The sequence below is a fragment of the Aplidium turbinatum genome, chromosome 3 (genome assembly GCF_918807975.1).
Source record: "Aplidium turbinatum chromosome 3, kaAplTurb1.1, whole genome shotgun sequence".
NCBI lineage: Eukaryota > Metazoa > Chordata > Ascidiacea > Aplousobranchia > Polyclinidae > Aplidium > Aplidium turbinatum.
Genome location: NC_137474.1, coordinates 8,425,108 through 8,443,109, shown reverse-complemented (window position 1 = coordinate 8,443,109; position 18,002 = coordinate 8,425,108). Strand labels below are relative to the sequence as shown.

Below are 18,002 nucleotides of genomic sequence, written 5' to 3'. Positions count from 1 at the left end.
CACCACAAGATCTCTGCTCTCCCAAACGAGCACCCCGTCGACTGTAATCAAGACACCTATTCGTGCCAGCGGCTCAGCTTCTGATCAACGAAGCTGATGAACAAAACATCTCTACGGCTACTTGGGCAGACCATAAATGGAATTCTGAATGGAAGTCAAGCACCACCAGACTCCATTCGTTTATTTCCTACGCCGACATAATCATGCTCCATAGGTCTAACACTACAAAGACAGGCGTGGGTGCGCCTCAACAGTCTTCGTACGGGCGTCGGGCTTTTCTGCTCAACTATGCACCAACGGGGAATGGCCTCTTCCTCCTCCTGTGAATGTAGTGCCGAGAAACAGACCGCCGACCACATGTTCAATGACTGTACCATCTTCAAGCCAACTTACGGAGTGGAAGGTCTGTGCATCTTGGATGATGAAGCCAAAGACTGGCTGCTCTCTAGTATCTTTCCAGTGTAGTCCGGGAACATCGTAAATCTGGGGTGGTAAAAGGAAAGACCCTCGGACCCAGAGGCTTAGGCCTACACGACGACAACAAAGCCCACGGATAATAGGTCCACTCGCTTATTAAGCCCAATTTTGTCCATTCCTGAATTACTGAAGGTATAGGAGTGGTAGAAAATTCCCCCCGCTCAATAAGCCCAAAATTGTCCGGTCCCGATGTGGGCTTAATAAGCAGGGACGACCGTATTGAAATTGATATTAAATTGCAAAGCACTTTGCGCAAAATTATATGCTTCTGAAACATTTGAGCAGCGAAGATTTCGAACGATTGTTTTTTGGGTCGTATATTTGTGAACCCCTGTTCTAAACAAGCAACAAAGATTACCTTTCGGAAATACACAAACGTTTGTGCACTTATCGAACAATCGCGCTCCTCTTGGTCAATACTGAACGCTGTTTTAGCGCCATGAGACGAGTAAAAACGTGGTTTCGCAGTTCGCACCACAATGACAGACAACAGTTTAATCGACCGAATATTGGCTAATATTCACAAACAGGTGATGGACACCATTGACATTGCAACACAAGGCATTATGACGCAGCAAAGATCAATGTTTAATACTTTACTATTGTACAATCTTCCAGAAACCTCTTATTCAGAACTATGTGGAAGGTTTCAGCTAATCCTGTGATCGTATGTACACTACACCTTCTCCAAAATGTGGACCTTTTTGGCTCAAGGGGGGGTTCCCGAGAACCCTGAGAACCCCCCCTGGCTACGGGCCTGATGGTGCTGTTAAATCAAAATAAATTGACTTGACTTGAGTTAAATATACGGTAGGCCTACTTGACAACATTTTCAGATTTGGCAGCTCTTTTAATTGATTGCCAAGAAATACTATTGGTATCTGGCAACTCTTTGAAGTTAAGAAAAATTACTAGTGGTTGTTGGTGGGTTGTGTAGCCTACTGTAGTGCAGCAATTAAAATTCATTTTGTGTTTGCATAGTGCATAGTATAATGAATGTATTTTGGTTCTGAGAATTTCACCTAGACTAATTGATGGAAGCTTCGGACTAATTTATGTTAGCATAGCCAAATAGTGAACAAAACCACTGTCAGTGTAGCCTACCAGCCAAAATTGTGTTAACCTAATGCAAGGTGCATAAAATAATCAATCTAGTTTATTTCGGCTAAAACATTTTTCATGCTTGATGTTAGAGATGTTCCGTTTTCGAAGTATCCACAGTGCTATAAATTATGTTTGCAGGATGGTATTTGAAATAATATCATAGGCTACAAAAAGGACTTTACAGAAGTAAATGCAAGCTTATTTTTTGGTAAACAGAACACTGCAAAGTGTCTTGCAAACTTAAAAATAAATCTTGATATCATTATAAGGTTATAAAAAAGATTGGTAAAAATAGGCATCGTAAATTAATCGGTTATAGGTTCCATATGTTTATGTATATAACATTCGCAATCCTACCGCATGTGTTCATATATATATCCTACACAACACACATACCGGTAGCCTACTCATATGAATGGATGGTCTAAAATACCTCTTTAAAGAATGTAACAGTCAAATTTGTGCAGGTAATTTTCTATGCAAGGTTTGATCTATTAGCTTTGTCCAACGGTCATGTTTACCTTTCAGTCAGTTTTGAAAAGTGTGGTAGTGTACTGGCACAGTTGTTTGTTTAGAACAATTACTGCAGAGTCGAGCCTCTGTCGGTTTTAACAAAATGAGATTATCAGCTTTAACAATTTTACTTATTTGTTTTATAGGAGGAATAATGTTAAAACAATTGACGACACTATTTCTACTCATATGGGATATTGATATTGCAAATTAACTTTTCGACTGCTATAATGTAAATCCTGAAATGGCAGACAACACTACTGAAAAGCGTGGTAAGATTTATTCACTGTGTTTAACTCTTTATTTAGTATATATTGAATAAAACTATATCTTTGATTGGCTATTATGCTAAGCAGTAAAATACCAGTGGTACTTACATTAAGCAAAACCAGTGTATATACTTACATTAAGTAAAATACATTAAGCAAATGTGTGGCCTTAAAAAGTTTCAATAATGATTTGCTAAAAAAGGAATCAAAAAAGAATAGATTTTAGCAATCTTCTTCTTATAAACCTTTAGCCTATTATTTTCGCCTCTTCAAGAGTTGAAGGGCTCTGCTTTTTACCACCCTTAAGCAGAGGCAGCGACCTGGTCTAGGTTTTTAGGCAGGTGTCAATCAATCAATCAATCACTGGTTTATTTTTTTTCTCAAATTATCACGACAAATACATTGGTACATTACATAGAAGTGAGAGAGGAAGGAAGCGAAAGACCTTATGAGGTCACCAAGTCAGCTTCCACCCCGGCGGCAGTACCGTATTTTACAAAAAAATACTACCAATGAAAATTATACTGAAAACACTTAGAGAAAATAATGAAACGTTGAATAAGGTTGCAATCGCAATGTGGGGGTTAGTAAATGCAAGCCAAAACATGAGAAGATTCAAGATTGTATATGAACATAACATAAAAAAACAAAACAAAAACAGAGAAATCAAACAAAACACAAATTAGATCCCAAAAGTTGTCAGACACGTCAGATCAATTTCCATGAAAAATACACAACAGAGTTACATTTAGCAAGAGTAACAACCGACCAAGTGCGTTTGATATTGCTTTTTGAATGAAAAGGGAGACAAACATTTAATTTCTGAAGGAACCTTACCCCATGCTTGGGGTCCCAAGTACTGTAGCATTTTTTGCCCGGAGTTATTATTAGTTCTGGGTAAGAAATATTGGGATTTTATCTTGTGGCGAGTATTATGTTGATGGATATTATTTAAATCATTAAAATAAGCACTAAAACAATCAGGTAGAAGTCCATTTTTATATTTGTGCATGAAATTGGCATACTCAATTTCAATTAAGTCATTAAGCTTGGGAACATCAAATTTAACATATAATAAATTTACAGAGGCCTGTCTAGGGTAAAATAAACATGCTCTAAGAGCTTTATTTTGAATAACTTCTATGGGATGTAAAATAGATTTATCAGCCCTACCCCAATTTATTAATGAATATTGTAAATGAGATTGAAAAAGAGCAAAATAAACAACACGCAATGTACTAAGTGGTACAAAATGTCTGAGCTTATATAAAATTCCACAAGTTTTATTTAGCTTTGTGCGAAGACAAGTTAAATGTGATTTCCATGATAGCTTGTTGTCAAGGGTAACACCAAGATATTTAATTGAATCTACTTGTTGAATAGGATTTCCATTAATACTTAATTGAAAGGATTTGGCTTTGAAAGGATTTTTACATATTATCATGTATGCAGTTTTTGAATAGTTAATTGACAGCTTATTTTGTCTCATCCAAATATCGACAAATTTCATTTCTTTATTTACTCTTTTTTGAAGGCAAGTTAAGTCTTTATCTGTCATATGTAAATTGGTGTCATCAGCAAATAATGTTGTTTTAAAATTTGTTGCATTTGGTAAGTCATTCACATATAACAGAAAGAGTAATGGCCCTAAAACAGAGCCTTGAGGGACACCACATTTTACCTGTTCAAAGTCAGATGTATTTCCAAGTATTTTAGTACATTGTTGTCTATTAGATAAGTAGGAATTTAAAAGACTCAGAACTTTACCTCGAAGGCCATAATTGTAAAGTTTGCTTAGTAAGATTTTATGATCTACAGTATCAAAGGCTTTGCTTAAATCCAGAAAAATTGAGCATGTGAATTCCTTTTGATTCATGGCAGATAACAGTTCGTCATATATTCTTGTTGTGGCTAGTGAAGTGGAGTCATTACTTTTAAAGCCATGCTGGCATGTAGACAAAATGTTATGTTTGTTGAGAAATTTATTAATTCTTTGATATAGAATTTTTTCAAAGATTTTAGAGAATGTCGACAGTAAAGAAATTGGTCGAAAATCAGTTAAGGCTTTGGGATGAGGGTGTTTTGGTACTGGAGTGATTTGTGATAGTTTTAGACAGTCTGGATAAACTTCTTGAGCAATGCATTTGTTGAATAGTTTGACCAGGACAGGAGTAATGACACATTTAGCTAATTTAACAGTTTTAGTGGAGACACCATCCAAACCAGGAGCTGTTTTTGTTTTCATGCCATTGATACAATCAGAGATTTCGCTTTCATTAATATCTTCAAAAGCAAATGATTTTAATTGACTTTTTATATCACTACGTGGTCGTGGATGTACTGATGGTATTTTAGCTGCCATTTTTGTTCCTATTTCAGTGAAATGTTTGTTGATTAGATTTGTAAAATTCATAGAATCAGTTTCATACGTTGTGTCATCAATGATTATATGTTGAGGTAAATTATTTTTTGAGGAAGAGTTTTTGTATGTAGTTAGATCATTAATCACTTTCCACATTTTTCCAGAATCATTTTTGTTAACGTTAAACAGATTGTAGTAATATTGTTTTTTTGCAATTCTTTTTAAGTGTGACAGTTTATTAGAGTATGCTTTGTAGGAAAGAATCTGTTTAGAATCATCATGCCTGTAACACAATCTGAAAAGTTTATTTTTTGTTTTGATTGATTTGTAAATGCCTTTAGTTATCCAGGGTTTAAGTGTTAGTTTTTTTTCACGTCTGGTTAATTGTCTTAGAGGTGCATGTTTGTTGATCATAAGTTGTAGGTGAGAAATAAATTGGTAAAAGTTACTGTTTACATCAACATCAGTTAGCGCTAGGTTGTTTTCAATATTTTGCATACCATCTTGCAATTCTAGCAAAAAATCTTCAAGAACAAAATTTTTCCATGACCTTTTGTATTGAGTATGTACATTAGAGAAGCGTACAGTAGAATTCTTTATGATTGCAAAAACAGGTAAATGGTCAGATATGTCATATTTACAAATTCCACTAGAAATGTTTTGTTTGCAGTTGTTTGAGTATATATGGTCAAGAAGAGAAGGAATGTTGTTAACAAGAAATCTGGTTGCATTTTGGATGAGACAATTACACCCAAGCGAATTCAATGACTCTTTATAGATTGTTATATTGTTATTTTTTAGAAGAAGATTGATGTTCATGTCACCACAAATTAAGTAGTCTTGTTTAGAGTTTTCTATGGCTGATATGGAATTACATAGTTTTTCTTGAAACTGATTGAAGCTGTAGTTTGGATGGCGATACATGACACATATAACAAATGCTTTACCTGTTTTTTGAGGAATTTCTATCCACAAATCTTCACATTCTGGCAATTTAAGGTTGAGGTCAATACGCAATGCATATGGAATGTTCTTTTTTATGTAAAAGGCAACCCCACCAGCTTTCGTTGTTGAGTCACTATGAAGAAAGTTATAATCAGCAGCCACTGAATTGATTTGTCATCTAGTTCAAACCACCCACACCGTTTGGTAGGGGATAGATGGCACAGCTGTAGATGGTGTGGTATGCACTATGCAGTATGTTCCATTGTACCCATTGCGGGCCTTGCCACACACAAAGATGGCAAATAGAGCCAACCCCCATTTGTGTATGTTAAAGCGGAATAGTTTGACGCCAGTACGCTATGGTTGAATTACACATTGGCAAGTTTAGCAATGTAAAAATTAAATGTATCATAATATATTTACCGGAAAAAATGCATCATGATTAACAACTTTAATTAATTGAGAAATTTCTACCTCTTGACTAAAACCTTTGAGCTGGGGCTTTTTCCGGGTAGATTTTCATACTTCAACTGTAGCAGAATAGTCTATGAAAACACAAATCATGTTGGTATGTTTTAACTTGATATCTCCACCACGTTCTGATAAAAGCTGCAAATGTTTGTGAATCGCTCATTCACCTTCATCTAACCAAGAACAACTTGTAATGTAAAAGCAGGTGTCCACTTTTTAGACATCAATTTGCTTAACAACACAAAAAATTAGCTATTTCTAACAAAGCGTTAACATTGAATTGTTTTATGATGAAGCCTGATTTGTTTTATTAACTACGCAGATAAACCTGATAACTTCTTGACTATTTTGCTGAATGGTGTTCCATTGACCGCATTTTGTTGTTGACAAGGCATCTTACGACAAAATAATAGCAATTCACTTGATGATTGTGAATTTTACAACTGTTGTATTCGTTGTCATTACACTCTATGTTGTTTCAATAAATTCAGATATAAATGGTTTTAGTTTTTATGGGAGCAAGTCTTTTAGGCGCAGACAGCTGGCGTCGGTCAAATAGGTGCGCACACTGTGGCGTCTAGATATTTAGGTGCGGAGCACTGTGGCGCCCGTTCATTTAGGTGCTATCCCTAGTAAAATCTGCAGATTGTATCAGCTTGGCAGGTAGGGCAATGCTTTTCACACAAAATATTATATTGAACAGAAAAATATGTCATGGCTTCCGTTAGTGAAGCTGCTTAAACCGGCAATGCTTTTCACACAAAATGTTATATTGAACAGAAAAATATATTGTATTGTAATGCGCGTGTTCGACAGTTATTTGTTGTTAGTCCAGATTTATCAATAAATTATTCCAGTTTCTGAACATGACTGAGTTCACTTGTAGTGAGTCAAATAATAACTACACTAAACATCAGTAAAAAATATACCGTAGCCTATATTCAAGCGGGTGGTAGGCTAGAGTGAAGAGTAACTTAGTTTTCCGTCAAAACCCAGACTAGGTTTAATAACGAGCAAAGTCGCACCATTATGCTTGCAACGTGTAGCCAGGGTTTATATTGCAAATAGAAATGTATTCATGTAGTAGAGCATTGTCTCATACGAAGTCGCCACACGACCAATACATCCCGAGTAGAAGTAATTGCGAAAGGTAACAGATTAAGTAAAGTTCCATCTGGCTGCAACCTGTGTTCAGGATGTGTCTAGGACTTTACTAGGAATAGCACCTAAATGAACGGGCGCCACAGTGCTCCGCACCTAAATATCCAGACGCCACAGTGTGCGCGCCTATCTGACTGGTGCCTAACTGTCTGCGCCTGAAAGACGTGGACCCGTTTTTATTATTAAAATGACCTAATATAAGTTTTAATAATGATGGAAACTTTTTGAAAAGTTGGTGATAAACTTTCAAACTGACCAACAAAGATTATATATATATAGATTCTTTTTTGTTTTTAGATAATCCCGGTAATGTGGATAGTGGTATAAAAGTCACAAAGAAATTACGAGTTGCTGGAAGAAGATTGACTGAATCATTTAAATCTGCAGCTATTAAGGATTTTTATCGGGAAAAGTATCGTCAGATAAGAAAAAATGGAAAAGGTGGTTTAAAGCTTATATTTATTATGGAATTAGAAGCTCTTTTACTATTGGAAAATATTTATATATGTTATTTTGCTTTTCATTTGACTTTAAAACATGCATCAGCTGAAATAAAGTAGACATATTCTTTATCCATACGTAACACGGCATCAAACTTAAAAGTTTAACCTCAAAATTTTCATGCATTTACGTGTATATATTATAAATTCAAAGAATTTCTGACAAAGGGTTGAATTTACAAGTTTAATTTTTTTCGGTAAATGATGATATTAAGGTAATGATATTATTGTAATAAGGGTTAAATTTAGCTTGTTTATTCATATTTAAAAGCAGTATTTATCACCAGGTCGCCGTAACAAACACCACTACACTGCAACCTCCTCTGGTGGAAGTCAAGAAGATTTGAATGGATCAAATGAACAATTGACTGGAAAGGTGAACGATTGTTTTCTGCGAGATTTTAAACATGCTTTTATTCTTTGTTTTTATTGATATTTTTATGCAATATGTCACTGATGTAGCTGTGAATTGGTTTGAAGGTATCCTAGTATACATTGATGCATTGGGTAATACATAGTGCATTTTAATATTTTAATAAAAAGTTAATATTGCCACATACACCTTTTTCTTGTTTCAATGAGACAAGAACTTCGTTACAAGAAATGTATTTTTAGCGTTGAAATGTATATATTACCGGAATGGCCCGTTTCGGTGAGTCCGATCTCTATTCAGTGATTTTCTCAATTTTTTTTTTTAAATTATCGGGTACCGTAGCCTAATTATCATTGTCGTTTTAGGGTTAAGGGTTAGGAGTTACGGTTAGAGGTTAGGAACTCACCGAATCGGACTCACCGAATAGTAGCAGACCCATATATTACAATCCAACTTAACAGAACAGTGTTTCCAAACAAACTTCTAACCAGCCAAGTAGGCTATGGTACCACAATATTTAAAATTTAAATAAAGAAGGTGTGAGGCTTGAGTCATATCATCCCTGCCCTACATTGCTGGATGTAATTTGTTTACATGGTGCATGCTGTTATGTAAGTGCTTCATATTGGTAATTAGGCAATTTCTTTTGTGTTTTTACAGCTTTATATAATCCATATATCCTTGCATGTTCTTACTGCATCAATGTACTGTATATGTTTTTATAGGGGAACGAAGAAGCTAAATTATTGGATATGTGCAAGGATGTCAAAGTCGGTTTATTGTATTTTGAAGCCATTGTTGCTAAGAAGCGAGTAGAACAATTTTCCGGCTCAGCTACACAAATTCTTGAAGTTATAATAAACATTTTAGAACTTCTTTCACGAAGCCAGTATGCCTTCGACGTAAGGTGAGTTTGTAGGGTACTTAGCATTAGCAATGTGTCTCCAATTTAGATGTAGCTGGCATTTTGTTTAATCAGCAGGGCAGCACTAAACAACACAGTATATATATTAAAAAGAAAACATACAATCTTTTGTAATTACACATTTTATAAATCAAAGCAAAGAACTACACAATGTATTGTATATACATCTTATATCAGGTTTTTTTTGGCCTAGCCCTGCACTCCCTTGGTGTCACTTATAAAACTTATGCCCTCCTTTTCTCAGTTAAGTTATTTTCTTATTAATCAAAGTCAAACTATTTGATTTAAAAAAAAAGTTTAATTTCCATTATATATAATATACATAAACTTTTTATATCCCCATATGCTGGTATTGAACACTACACACAAAGTTGACTTTAAAGCAGGGCTGCAATGCTGCTGCAATTCAATTTTTTTTTTTTAATTATTGCGTACCGTAGCCTAATTATCATTGCCGGTTAGAGGTTAGGAACTCACCAAATCGGAGCAGACCCTGCTTTTTCAGATGCAATGATTTGTAACTTGGCTCCAGCTTTTTGAAGACACTCAACTAGATTTACATTCAAAATTAAGCAGCTTGAAAAACTATTCAGAAATTGAACCAGTTTTTAAATTATTGCGTACCGTAGCCTAATTATCATTGCCGGTTAGAAGTTAGGAACTCACCGAATCGGACTCACCAAATCGGAGCAGACCCTGCTTTTTCAGATGCAATGATTTGTCACTTGGCTCCAGCTTTTTGAAGACACTCAACTAGATTTACATTCAACATTAAGCGGCTTGAAAAACTATTCAGAAATTGAACCAGATTTATTGCTTTCTCAGCACTGTTTTGATGTCATGCCGAAACCATGTCATTCAAAGCCTGGCTCAGTTTATCCACTGGTCTGACCGAATGCTGTTGGAAGCAGACTCCTTCCTTACCGAAGCACAGGACGAGCGTTCCAAGACAGTGATCGAAATTATTAGTAAGTGATAGTGCAGTCCAAGCACGATTGTGCGGAAAAAAAATTGAAAATAAAATCCTTTTAATCAAAATATGTGGCTGATGAACGTAGGAAGGCCGTTTAGAAATCTGATTTTTCTTCGAGCTAAAACTGGTCTAATAAACTACTTTGGGATACACAACACATTAGCAGATAACAAACCAGTACTACAGCATTAGAATTCATTTTTTTACTTGCACTAATTTTAGGTTTCGACATTATAATTATATCAATGTTATTATGCTTCCTATACTTGTCTTGTATTGTATGTCATATGTACTTCGAATAACCCATTGTAGGACCGGTAAAAAGATTGCATTAGCTGCTGAGACGACCCTAATAATCTTAAAACCGTTTTGAAAAAAAAAAAAACGCTGCAAGAACCGCTTACAGTTGACCAGGGCATGAATATTTTATGTCCTGTGTTAGGGCTTGCTGATTCCCTATCTATTTACTAGACAGTTCAAATGTTAATCCCGGACATTTGCCTTTGTGCTCCATTGGCTTATTGAACAAGAGAATGTAGTCATTTGACATTGTTCCAATCCGAAGCATATGTGTATCACCACGTAGTTTGTTCAGTCTTACGACGAATTAAAGGTTATGTGCTACAAAATTTTTGAAAGAAGACTGCCTAGCCTATGTTATTATATTCAACGTACGGTATTTGTTTTGTAGTAAAGGTGATGGGATACTGATAAGCAATAGCCTACCGCAGCTTGTTTATGTAAGGTGAAGGTTGTTTAATCTTTTCTTAACGAAAAGGCTCTGCAGTCTGCACGCTTTTTTTACCTACTTCAATTTTTGTTTAATGTCCTGTTTCGTCATATCGTGTGAAGTGATTACCATTCTTTGATCTTTTATGTATCTATTTTGTATGTTTAGTTTCTGCTTGGTGAAGAACGTGCACTGTGCAGTTATACTGGCTTTGCATAACGCCTACGCACAATTGTATCTGATTGTTTTGCTCTTTTATTTTACTTTTTAATCGTTTTCTTATGTGTAGTACGGTAATGATTAATGGACTATTATATATTTATAGAATCTGTGCAAAAAGGCGTGGATGAGTTGGTGAATGAGGCATTAACTAAGATCCAGGCTGGCAAAGCAGCTCCACTGTCAATGACATCTCCTAACCGGACTGTCAGGTCAGCTTGAATTGCGGATTTATATTTAAAAAGGAATGAACTTTACGAAACAGGCATTCACGCAAGTGCTGCATGCCAGTCAGCAAATCAGCCCTTTATTACATTGATTTAACGTCTGCAGACACTGAAGCAATGTAAAAAGGGACCAACTTGCCGGCGGGAATATGCTTGCTTGAGCTGTCACGCTTATCTGTCTAGTTGAAGCACGCAAACTCACCAGCTTGTATTGTTTGCTTTATGGTTCAAGATTGTGCCCCAATCATGCCCCTATACTAAGTCATTTTTTCGGATTGATTTAACCTCTGCAGTCGTTTATTCAATTTAAAAAATGGCTGATCAGCTGATTTGGTCAGACCTTGCTGTCACCTCATACAGTCAGAGATGCATCCATCTCATCAAACGTTGCTTGCAAAACTGTAATACAAATCAATGATTTCAAGAACCAGTGCAAACTCTACAAGCTGTTGATTGGCCATGCTCGATAGTTGTGACTGGAATGTTCATGTTGTTGTTGGTGTCTGTCGTATACACTCAGTATTTACAGCATTTGCTACCCAACTTGTGACTGTCCACTCCAAGAAAGATGGTGTCATTTTTATCAAACTGTGGATTTTTTTTCGTTTTTTAGTTGAAAATAAACAGTTGGAAATCGTTTAATGACAAAGCAAGTTTTGTGGTGGCAAAGTTTAACAAAAACTACTCGGCTTATTGAAGTTGCTTGTTTTTGTTTTAGCAACGAAAGAATTAACTGATAATACGTATTAACTAAAGTAGTCCATAGTTTTCGTTTGTTTTTGGAACAACCTTTTCAATATCAACAATATATAATATTGCGTATTTCTTGATGCTTACAATTAGTTAGCTAGTTACCTTCAAGAAGTTGAAATTTATTGCATTTTATCAATATTTTCAGATTCCTGATGAGGGCTTAGGTTAAGCCGAAAACGTTTGAATGTTAAACTATTTTGTAAATATGTAAAAAATATATACTGTTGTAATGCTCAACCCTGTGGTATTGTTGTGTCTTGCCTGTCTTTGGTATAAAAAAGCAAACTCTCTCCCGAAACTATAATATAATATATACTTTATGTTGTGTCGCATTTCTCAATGAAATTCCACGAATCAAGTTAAAATAAGTTACACTCATTTTTTTGCATTATTATAACACTCACTGTTCTGATCAGATTTAAAGATTGTCCATTACTCATCTACACTTAGTCCTCTTTTCATTTTTCAGTACTTAAGGGCATCTTAAAAGCTTTATCTTCCTTGAAAATAGCAATTTGTTTACATGGGCTTGTGCAATTTTAAATTCCTTGTTGCATTTGGGTGTGAGGCAAGTAGCTCCATCCTATAACACGTTGATTTGTAGTTGGAAAATTTCAAATTTATGTAAATATAAACACATTCGCACCACACCACTTGTCGTGTTGATAATTTCTGCCATTGCTTTTGAGCGAGCTTTTAAATTGATGCAACGTCTGCAGACATTGATTTAATGTAAAAAAGCACTCATTTGCTGGTTAGATTCTCCTCACTGTTTACCTAATCACGGTAGATGGTGGCAGAAAACAACTTTTGATAGCTTTCACATAATCTCTTCTTTATAATCTCCACTCTTTTTCTCCAGACTCGCATTGCTCAGAATTGTATTTTTTATGTTACAAGCCAGAGTTGAAATGTAGAGTTCTCTATTGACTTTCATCTTTTGCTGTTTATGATTCATGTAATTCTTTTAGTGGCAATTAGGCATTTTTAGGCTGTACTACGCTAAATCTACCATTTCAAAGGCGTGCGTTTTAGTTGCTGTTTATGGCACGAAAAGCTTATTTTAAAAATGCTTTGATTTCACAACGGAAGCAAGAAAGATATTTTTAATTTGCTCTCTTGAACTTTCGTTTACGATTTTTTGCTAATCTTTTTATGTGAAAGCTTGTTTGATTCAAGCGCTCTATTAATGTAAATTTATTAATATGATATTTTTGTTTCACCAACAACTATAATATGAAAATAAGCCAATCAAAGTTTACTTATGAATAATTATATTTATAGGGTTTGGCATGCTTGTACAATATCACATTTACAAACAGCACAAGTTTCTCATTGTTGACTGTAAACAGTAAGCAATTAGAAAGCGTTGCCATTTGTAAACTTTGTCTTGTGAATGTCATCCATCTTTCTCTTTAGTCTTCCCGATGCTTTTGGCTCATTGAGAATCACCAATCATCACCGGAGCAGGTCTTTGGCTTTTGTACCCAGGTACTACTCTTAGAAATAGCTCCCTGTGATAAAAAAAAAACACTTTTCTTTCTCATTTGCACGAGCATTTGATTTCTTAAAAACGCCAAAAGACTACCCAGTGCTTGGTGGTGATGTACACTACATATGCGCACAAAAAAAATCTTTGTTATTTCACAGAAATCATTTGCTTTGTGTTGAAATAACAAGGAAATAAACCGTTGCATGAGATTCTGTTTTTGTGTATCATTTCGTGGTTTTGCATTAGCGCAATGTGCTGCTCTGTATAATGTATCTACATACAGTATATATCCCAGACAGCAAATCCGTCATTCAACGTTTACAGACGTTGAATCAATGTAAAATGATGGATTTTGCTATCTGGATAGGTTTCCAAGTAACTAGTAAAAGTCATGAGAGAATTTCCTGGCAAGTTTTTGTAAACATGAAGATTACACAAATCTTTCATTTTTTCCGAAAATTAAAGTGATAGTGGTTGGCGTACTATAAGCTCATGGGTAGACTATTTATGCTAATCTCCTTTTGAGATATTTTTAACTGCATCCGATGTCTTTTTGGTTTTCTTGCAGTGTAAAGTGTTGAGTTTTTTAAGACCTCACCTTTTAACTTAGCTACGTTTTTGTTTACAGTTGGCTGTTACTAAAAAAAAGCTTTTACCTGTATTGCGCTACTAAATATAGCATGTTTTGTTGCCTGGAACGCAACAACAGCTTAGGCTTTGATGCGCTTGCAAAATATAGTAGGCTTTGAATAGTGTGTTGGCCGTTCAGCATAAACAATGAACGTACTGAATGCATTTAATTCTATCGTAACAATCTTTGACGAAATAAAAACAAACGCATATCATGACTTCACATAATAGCCGATACGATGGAAGGTTGATGTTTTTACGCATTGTCAGTGTAAATAAACTGCTAACCGGATTTCATTTGGGTCATATTTAAAACGTTGAAAATGTTGGTTGGATATTTTTAGAACATTTTATAACCTAAACTAGTTTTTTAGTGATTTTTTCTTGAAAAATATCGTTGATGCGTTTTTCAAACTTAACTTTCAACATGGCTTATTGCCTATGTTACAATATTCTGTGCAAACACTCCATGCTTTTTCTAGTTAGGAAAAGTGTGGCTTTTCATAGCACGAGATATTTTGTGCTTGCGAAACACTGATTGCAGAAAGTAAGGCACTTCGTTCATCGGCTAAAAGTCTCAGGTCATGTATTGGAAAGACGGAAACTAGTAATTTGGTCTGTAAAATGAAACCGTTCGTGAAAGAAGGGAACACTTTGTTTGTCCACTTGAGCCAGTAGGAAGTTATTTCTCGACATTTCTGTATCAGCTAACTTGTGTGTTGCGTTTGACTAAAGAACCAACCTTTATTTACACAGTCAGCAAACCAGACCTTTCTTGCATTGATTCAACAAGTGCAGAGGTTAAAACGACGCAAAAAGGGACCAGTTTGCTGGCTAGATTAATTTTCTACCTAAAAATGGCCCACTTAACAAATATGGTCCTTTTTACGTTGATTCAACGTCTGCATACGTTGGAACCAATCCAAGGAGGACCAGCTTTGCTCTCTGGGTTCTCCATGCTATGCAGTCCCCCAGACAGTAAACCCACCCTTTTTTTACATTAATTTGCATCATCTGCAGACATTGGATCAATATAAACAAGGGTTGATTTGCTGTCTGGGACTCTGCATGCTTAACACAATTTTGTTTTTAGCCTGCTTTATTTTAACAATTACTTTGTTTTAACAACTGTGAAGGAAAAGAAGCATACTTTCGAAATTTAACTTTGGGAACGAGAGCTCTTAAAGTTACATCCGGGCTATTTGTTTGGGTGAAAAGACTGAAACTAAGCGTGATTTGATGTGGCATCTTAACTAATTTCCTGCTCTTGAATGCACGTCGCCTGAGAATTTTTTCTAGAGATTTGATTTCAGTGTGCCGATCGATCAGAGACTATTGGCCTGATCTAAGTATGATGCCAAGTGTAAACCATCAAGCGAATTTCAAACGATTTTCGATATGAACGCACGAATTTAACTTCACTGAATTGCCTTAGTTATTTATATGTCATTTAACTTTATTAACATTGTTTTGAGTTGTCGGTGGTTTTTGTTTATCTAACCTTCTTGTTTTGGAATGAAGCTAAATTATTATTGCATCGAGGTGCTATATTTTTTAACGAAACTACATCTTTACTTAGACTTGATTTTTCACCTCAAGAGGAAAATGTCCAAGGACTTCATTCTTCAAAGCTCCCTAACGCAGAGTATGTCGTTCAAAGTACTCCACCTATTCCTCCAAAGAAAAGAGACAGCCTGCCTCCTAAACCAGTCGGCGTTGTTGCCCCATTTAACCATGTCGATAATGTAAGAACGTGTTTCAATATTTTTTTTAATATTTGTGTGTGTTCAAGGTTTGGTCCTGATTATCTTCCGTGCTGTTCCCTACCAATGTTATGATCTAACACCAGTGTGTTATACAGTTTGGAAAGGATAGTGTTCTTTTGTAGTATTTTTTATCACATTACTGGATAATATATGAAAAACGTCTTTCATATCAGCCTGTTCCATGCAAAAGTATCACATAACGAAAGGGTCTCAAGCTCCAATTGCTGTGAGGGCCAAATGAACACTTTTAAATTAACCCGAGGGCCACAATAGGCCTACACAATAAGAAGTTAATAAACAAAATAATACAGTTAAAACGCAATAAAAGGAAAGTAGTAAGAACACATCAAGAACGTAAGGTAGCAAGCAAAAGTAGCAAGAACAAAGAGATCGAAAAACACTGTAAGAACGCAAAAAACGTAACAGAAAAAACAAAAAAGAACGCAAGCGAAACGACGGAACTGAAGAGTAAAAATCTAGCAATCAACTTTCAAAAGCGCGAAAAAGACTAAACCCTTGAAGAACTAACTTCAGCAAATACCAAGGTTCCTATGAAGATAACAACACAATAAAAGAATAGGGAATGCAATAGCGATTTAACAATACGAGTTTCTGAAAATTGAATGAGGCTGTTCACCGGGCATTTAGTTGAATAACATGATGCGTTCTACTGGTGCAAATTAAGCTAAACTACCACACGATGTATAAAGTGACAATCTGCTTTTTATGCAACGTCGGAATAAAAAGCAGATTGTCATTTTATACATCGTGTGATAGTTTAGCTTAATTTGCACCAGTAGAACTACCACATCATGTTATTTAATACGAGTTTCTCGTAGGCAATATAATGGCGCGACAGTAGTGACAGTCCTGTGGGCATTTTCAGATTTTTTAAGCAATTTGAGAATGTGTTAAATTATCTTTCTAAATTGATAAAAAAAAAAATGTTCCGTATTGTAGTTGTTAATTATTTTCAAGTTTAAAATCTATCGCCGGGCGCACCAAAAGCCCCCACGGGCCGGGGGTTTGAGACCCTTAACATAACACATGCCATCGACTAGCAATACGGAAATGGTAACCCGTTCACTTAGTTCAGAGGTGGGGAACCTGCGGCCCGCGGGCCAAATGCGGCCCGCGTGACTGTTCCATGTGGCCCGCGTCAATATTTCTTTACCCAAAATATATTGAAACAACAGCTCAAAAAAGAGTAGGCTAGGCTCTGCATTCTCGGTATATTGCGAATGGCCTTCTATGACTAGTTAATCCATCATAGAAGGCAATTTGTAACAACAATGTGACCAGTTATTGTTAATCGGTCAGTTATGCCATTCGTGAAAAGTGTTTTGCAGAGTAGCCTACTTCTCAAATTAGCAAAATTTTACGTTGTATAATGGCTTCTGCAAAGAAAAGAAAAATTAGTGATGAAGGCAGAATGTTCCAGAAAGTTTGGACAAACTTGTACTTTGTTGAAGTAGCCTAAGTGGCAAACCTGTGTGCATTGTTTGTGGTAAATCTGTAGCAGCAAAGAAAAAATCACATTTAGAGCGTCATTATGACTCCTGCTATTTGAAACAGCTAACAGGGCAGGCGAGGCAGAATAAGATTAATGTCCTTAGAAGAGAGTTACAAGCGCAGCAAAGCACTTTGTCAAGGTAGGCTACTGCAAACAGGATGAAGATATTGTCAGAACGAGTTATGAAGTTACCATACTGAACTGATAGCAAAGAAGCTGAAACCACATGCAGATGGAGAATTCCTGAAAGAATGCACTGTCACCGCTGTCAAGCTACTAGCTAAAATTTCGAAATTTTTAGTGGCCCGCCTGTGTTATTTCTCATTTTATGTGGCCCGCAATACTAAAAAGGTTCCCCACCCCTGACTTAGTTCATCATCGTTTCTGTTTCTTCTTACAACCGTGTTTCTAAAAACTATAAATTGCAGGTTTCGTTTCAGTTGATGGCTTCCAACTGACTTGTGATCGATTTTCTAATTTTAGATTTGGAGGAAATTATTGTGCAGTATTAGATTTCCTCCAAACTGTAGCCCACCATTGCCTGCCATTTTTAACCCGGTAGAAGTCATTCAATTTCAACATTTGCTGAGTCGTTCAGT

The 18,002-nt window shown here is 35.8% G+C and overlaps 1 protein-coding gene across 3 annotated transcripts in view; it reads left to right on the top strand.

The window, feature by feature from the left end:
• The first annotated feature begins 2,238 nt into the window (after positions 1-2,238).
• LOC145767316 (rap guanine nucleotide exchange factor 1-like) overlaps positions 2,239-18,002 on the top strand; it is a 34,921-nt gene continuing 19,157 nt past the window's right edge. For 2 of the 3 annotated variants that reach the window (XM_082579113.1, XM_082579111.1), the window contains exons 1-8: positions 2,239-2,366; positions 7,600-7,743; positions 8,090-8,178; positions 8,901-9,082; positions 9,926-10,068; positions 11,129-11,234; positions 13,422-13,493; positions 15,704-15,869. In XM_082579113.1, the coding sequence (XP_082435239.1) occupies positions 2,339-2,366; positions 7,600-7,743; positions 8,090-8,178; positions 8,901-9,082; positions 9,926-10,068; positions 11,129-11,234; positions 13,422-13,493; positions 15,704-15,869 (930 nt within the window). In that variant the 5' untranslated portion in view covers positions 2,239-2,338. The remainder of the gene's footprint in view (positions 2,367-7,599; positions 7,744-8,089; positions 8,179-8,900; positions 9,083-9,925; positions 10,069-11,128; positions 11,235-13,421; positions 13,494-15,703; positions 15,870-18,002) is intronic. The other variant, XM_082579112.1, reaches the window with a different exon arrangement.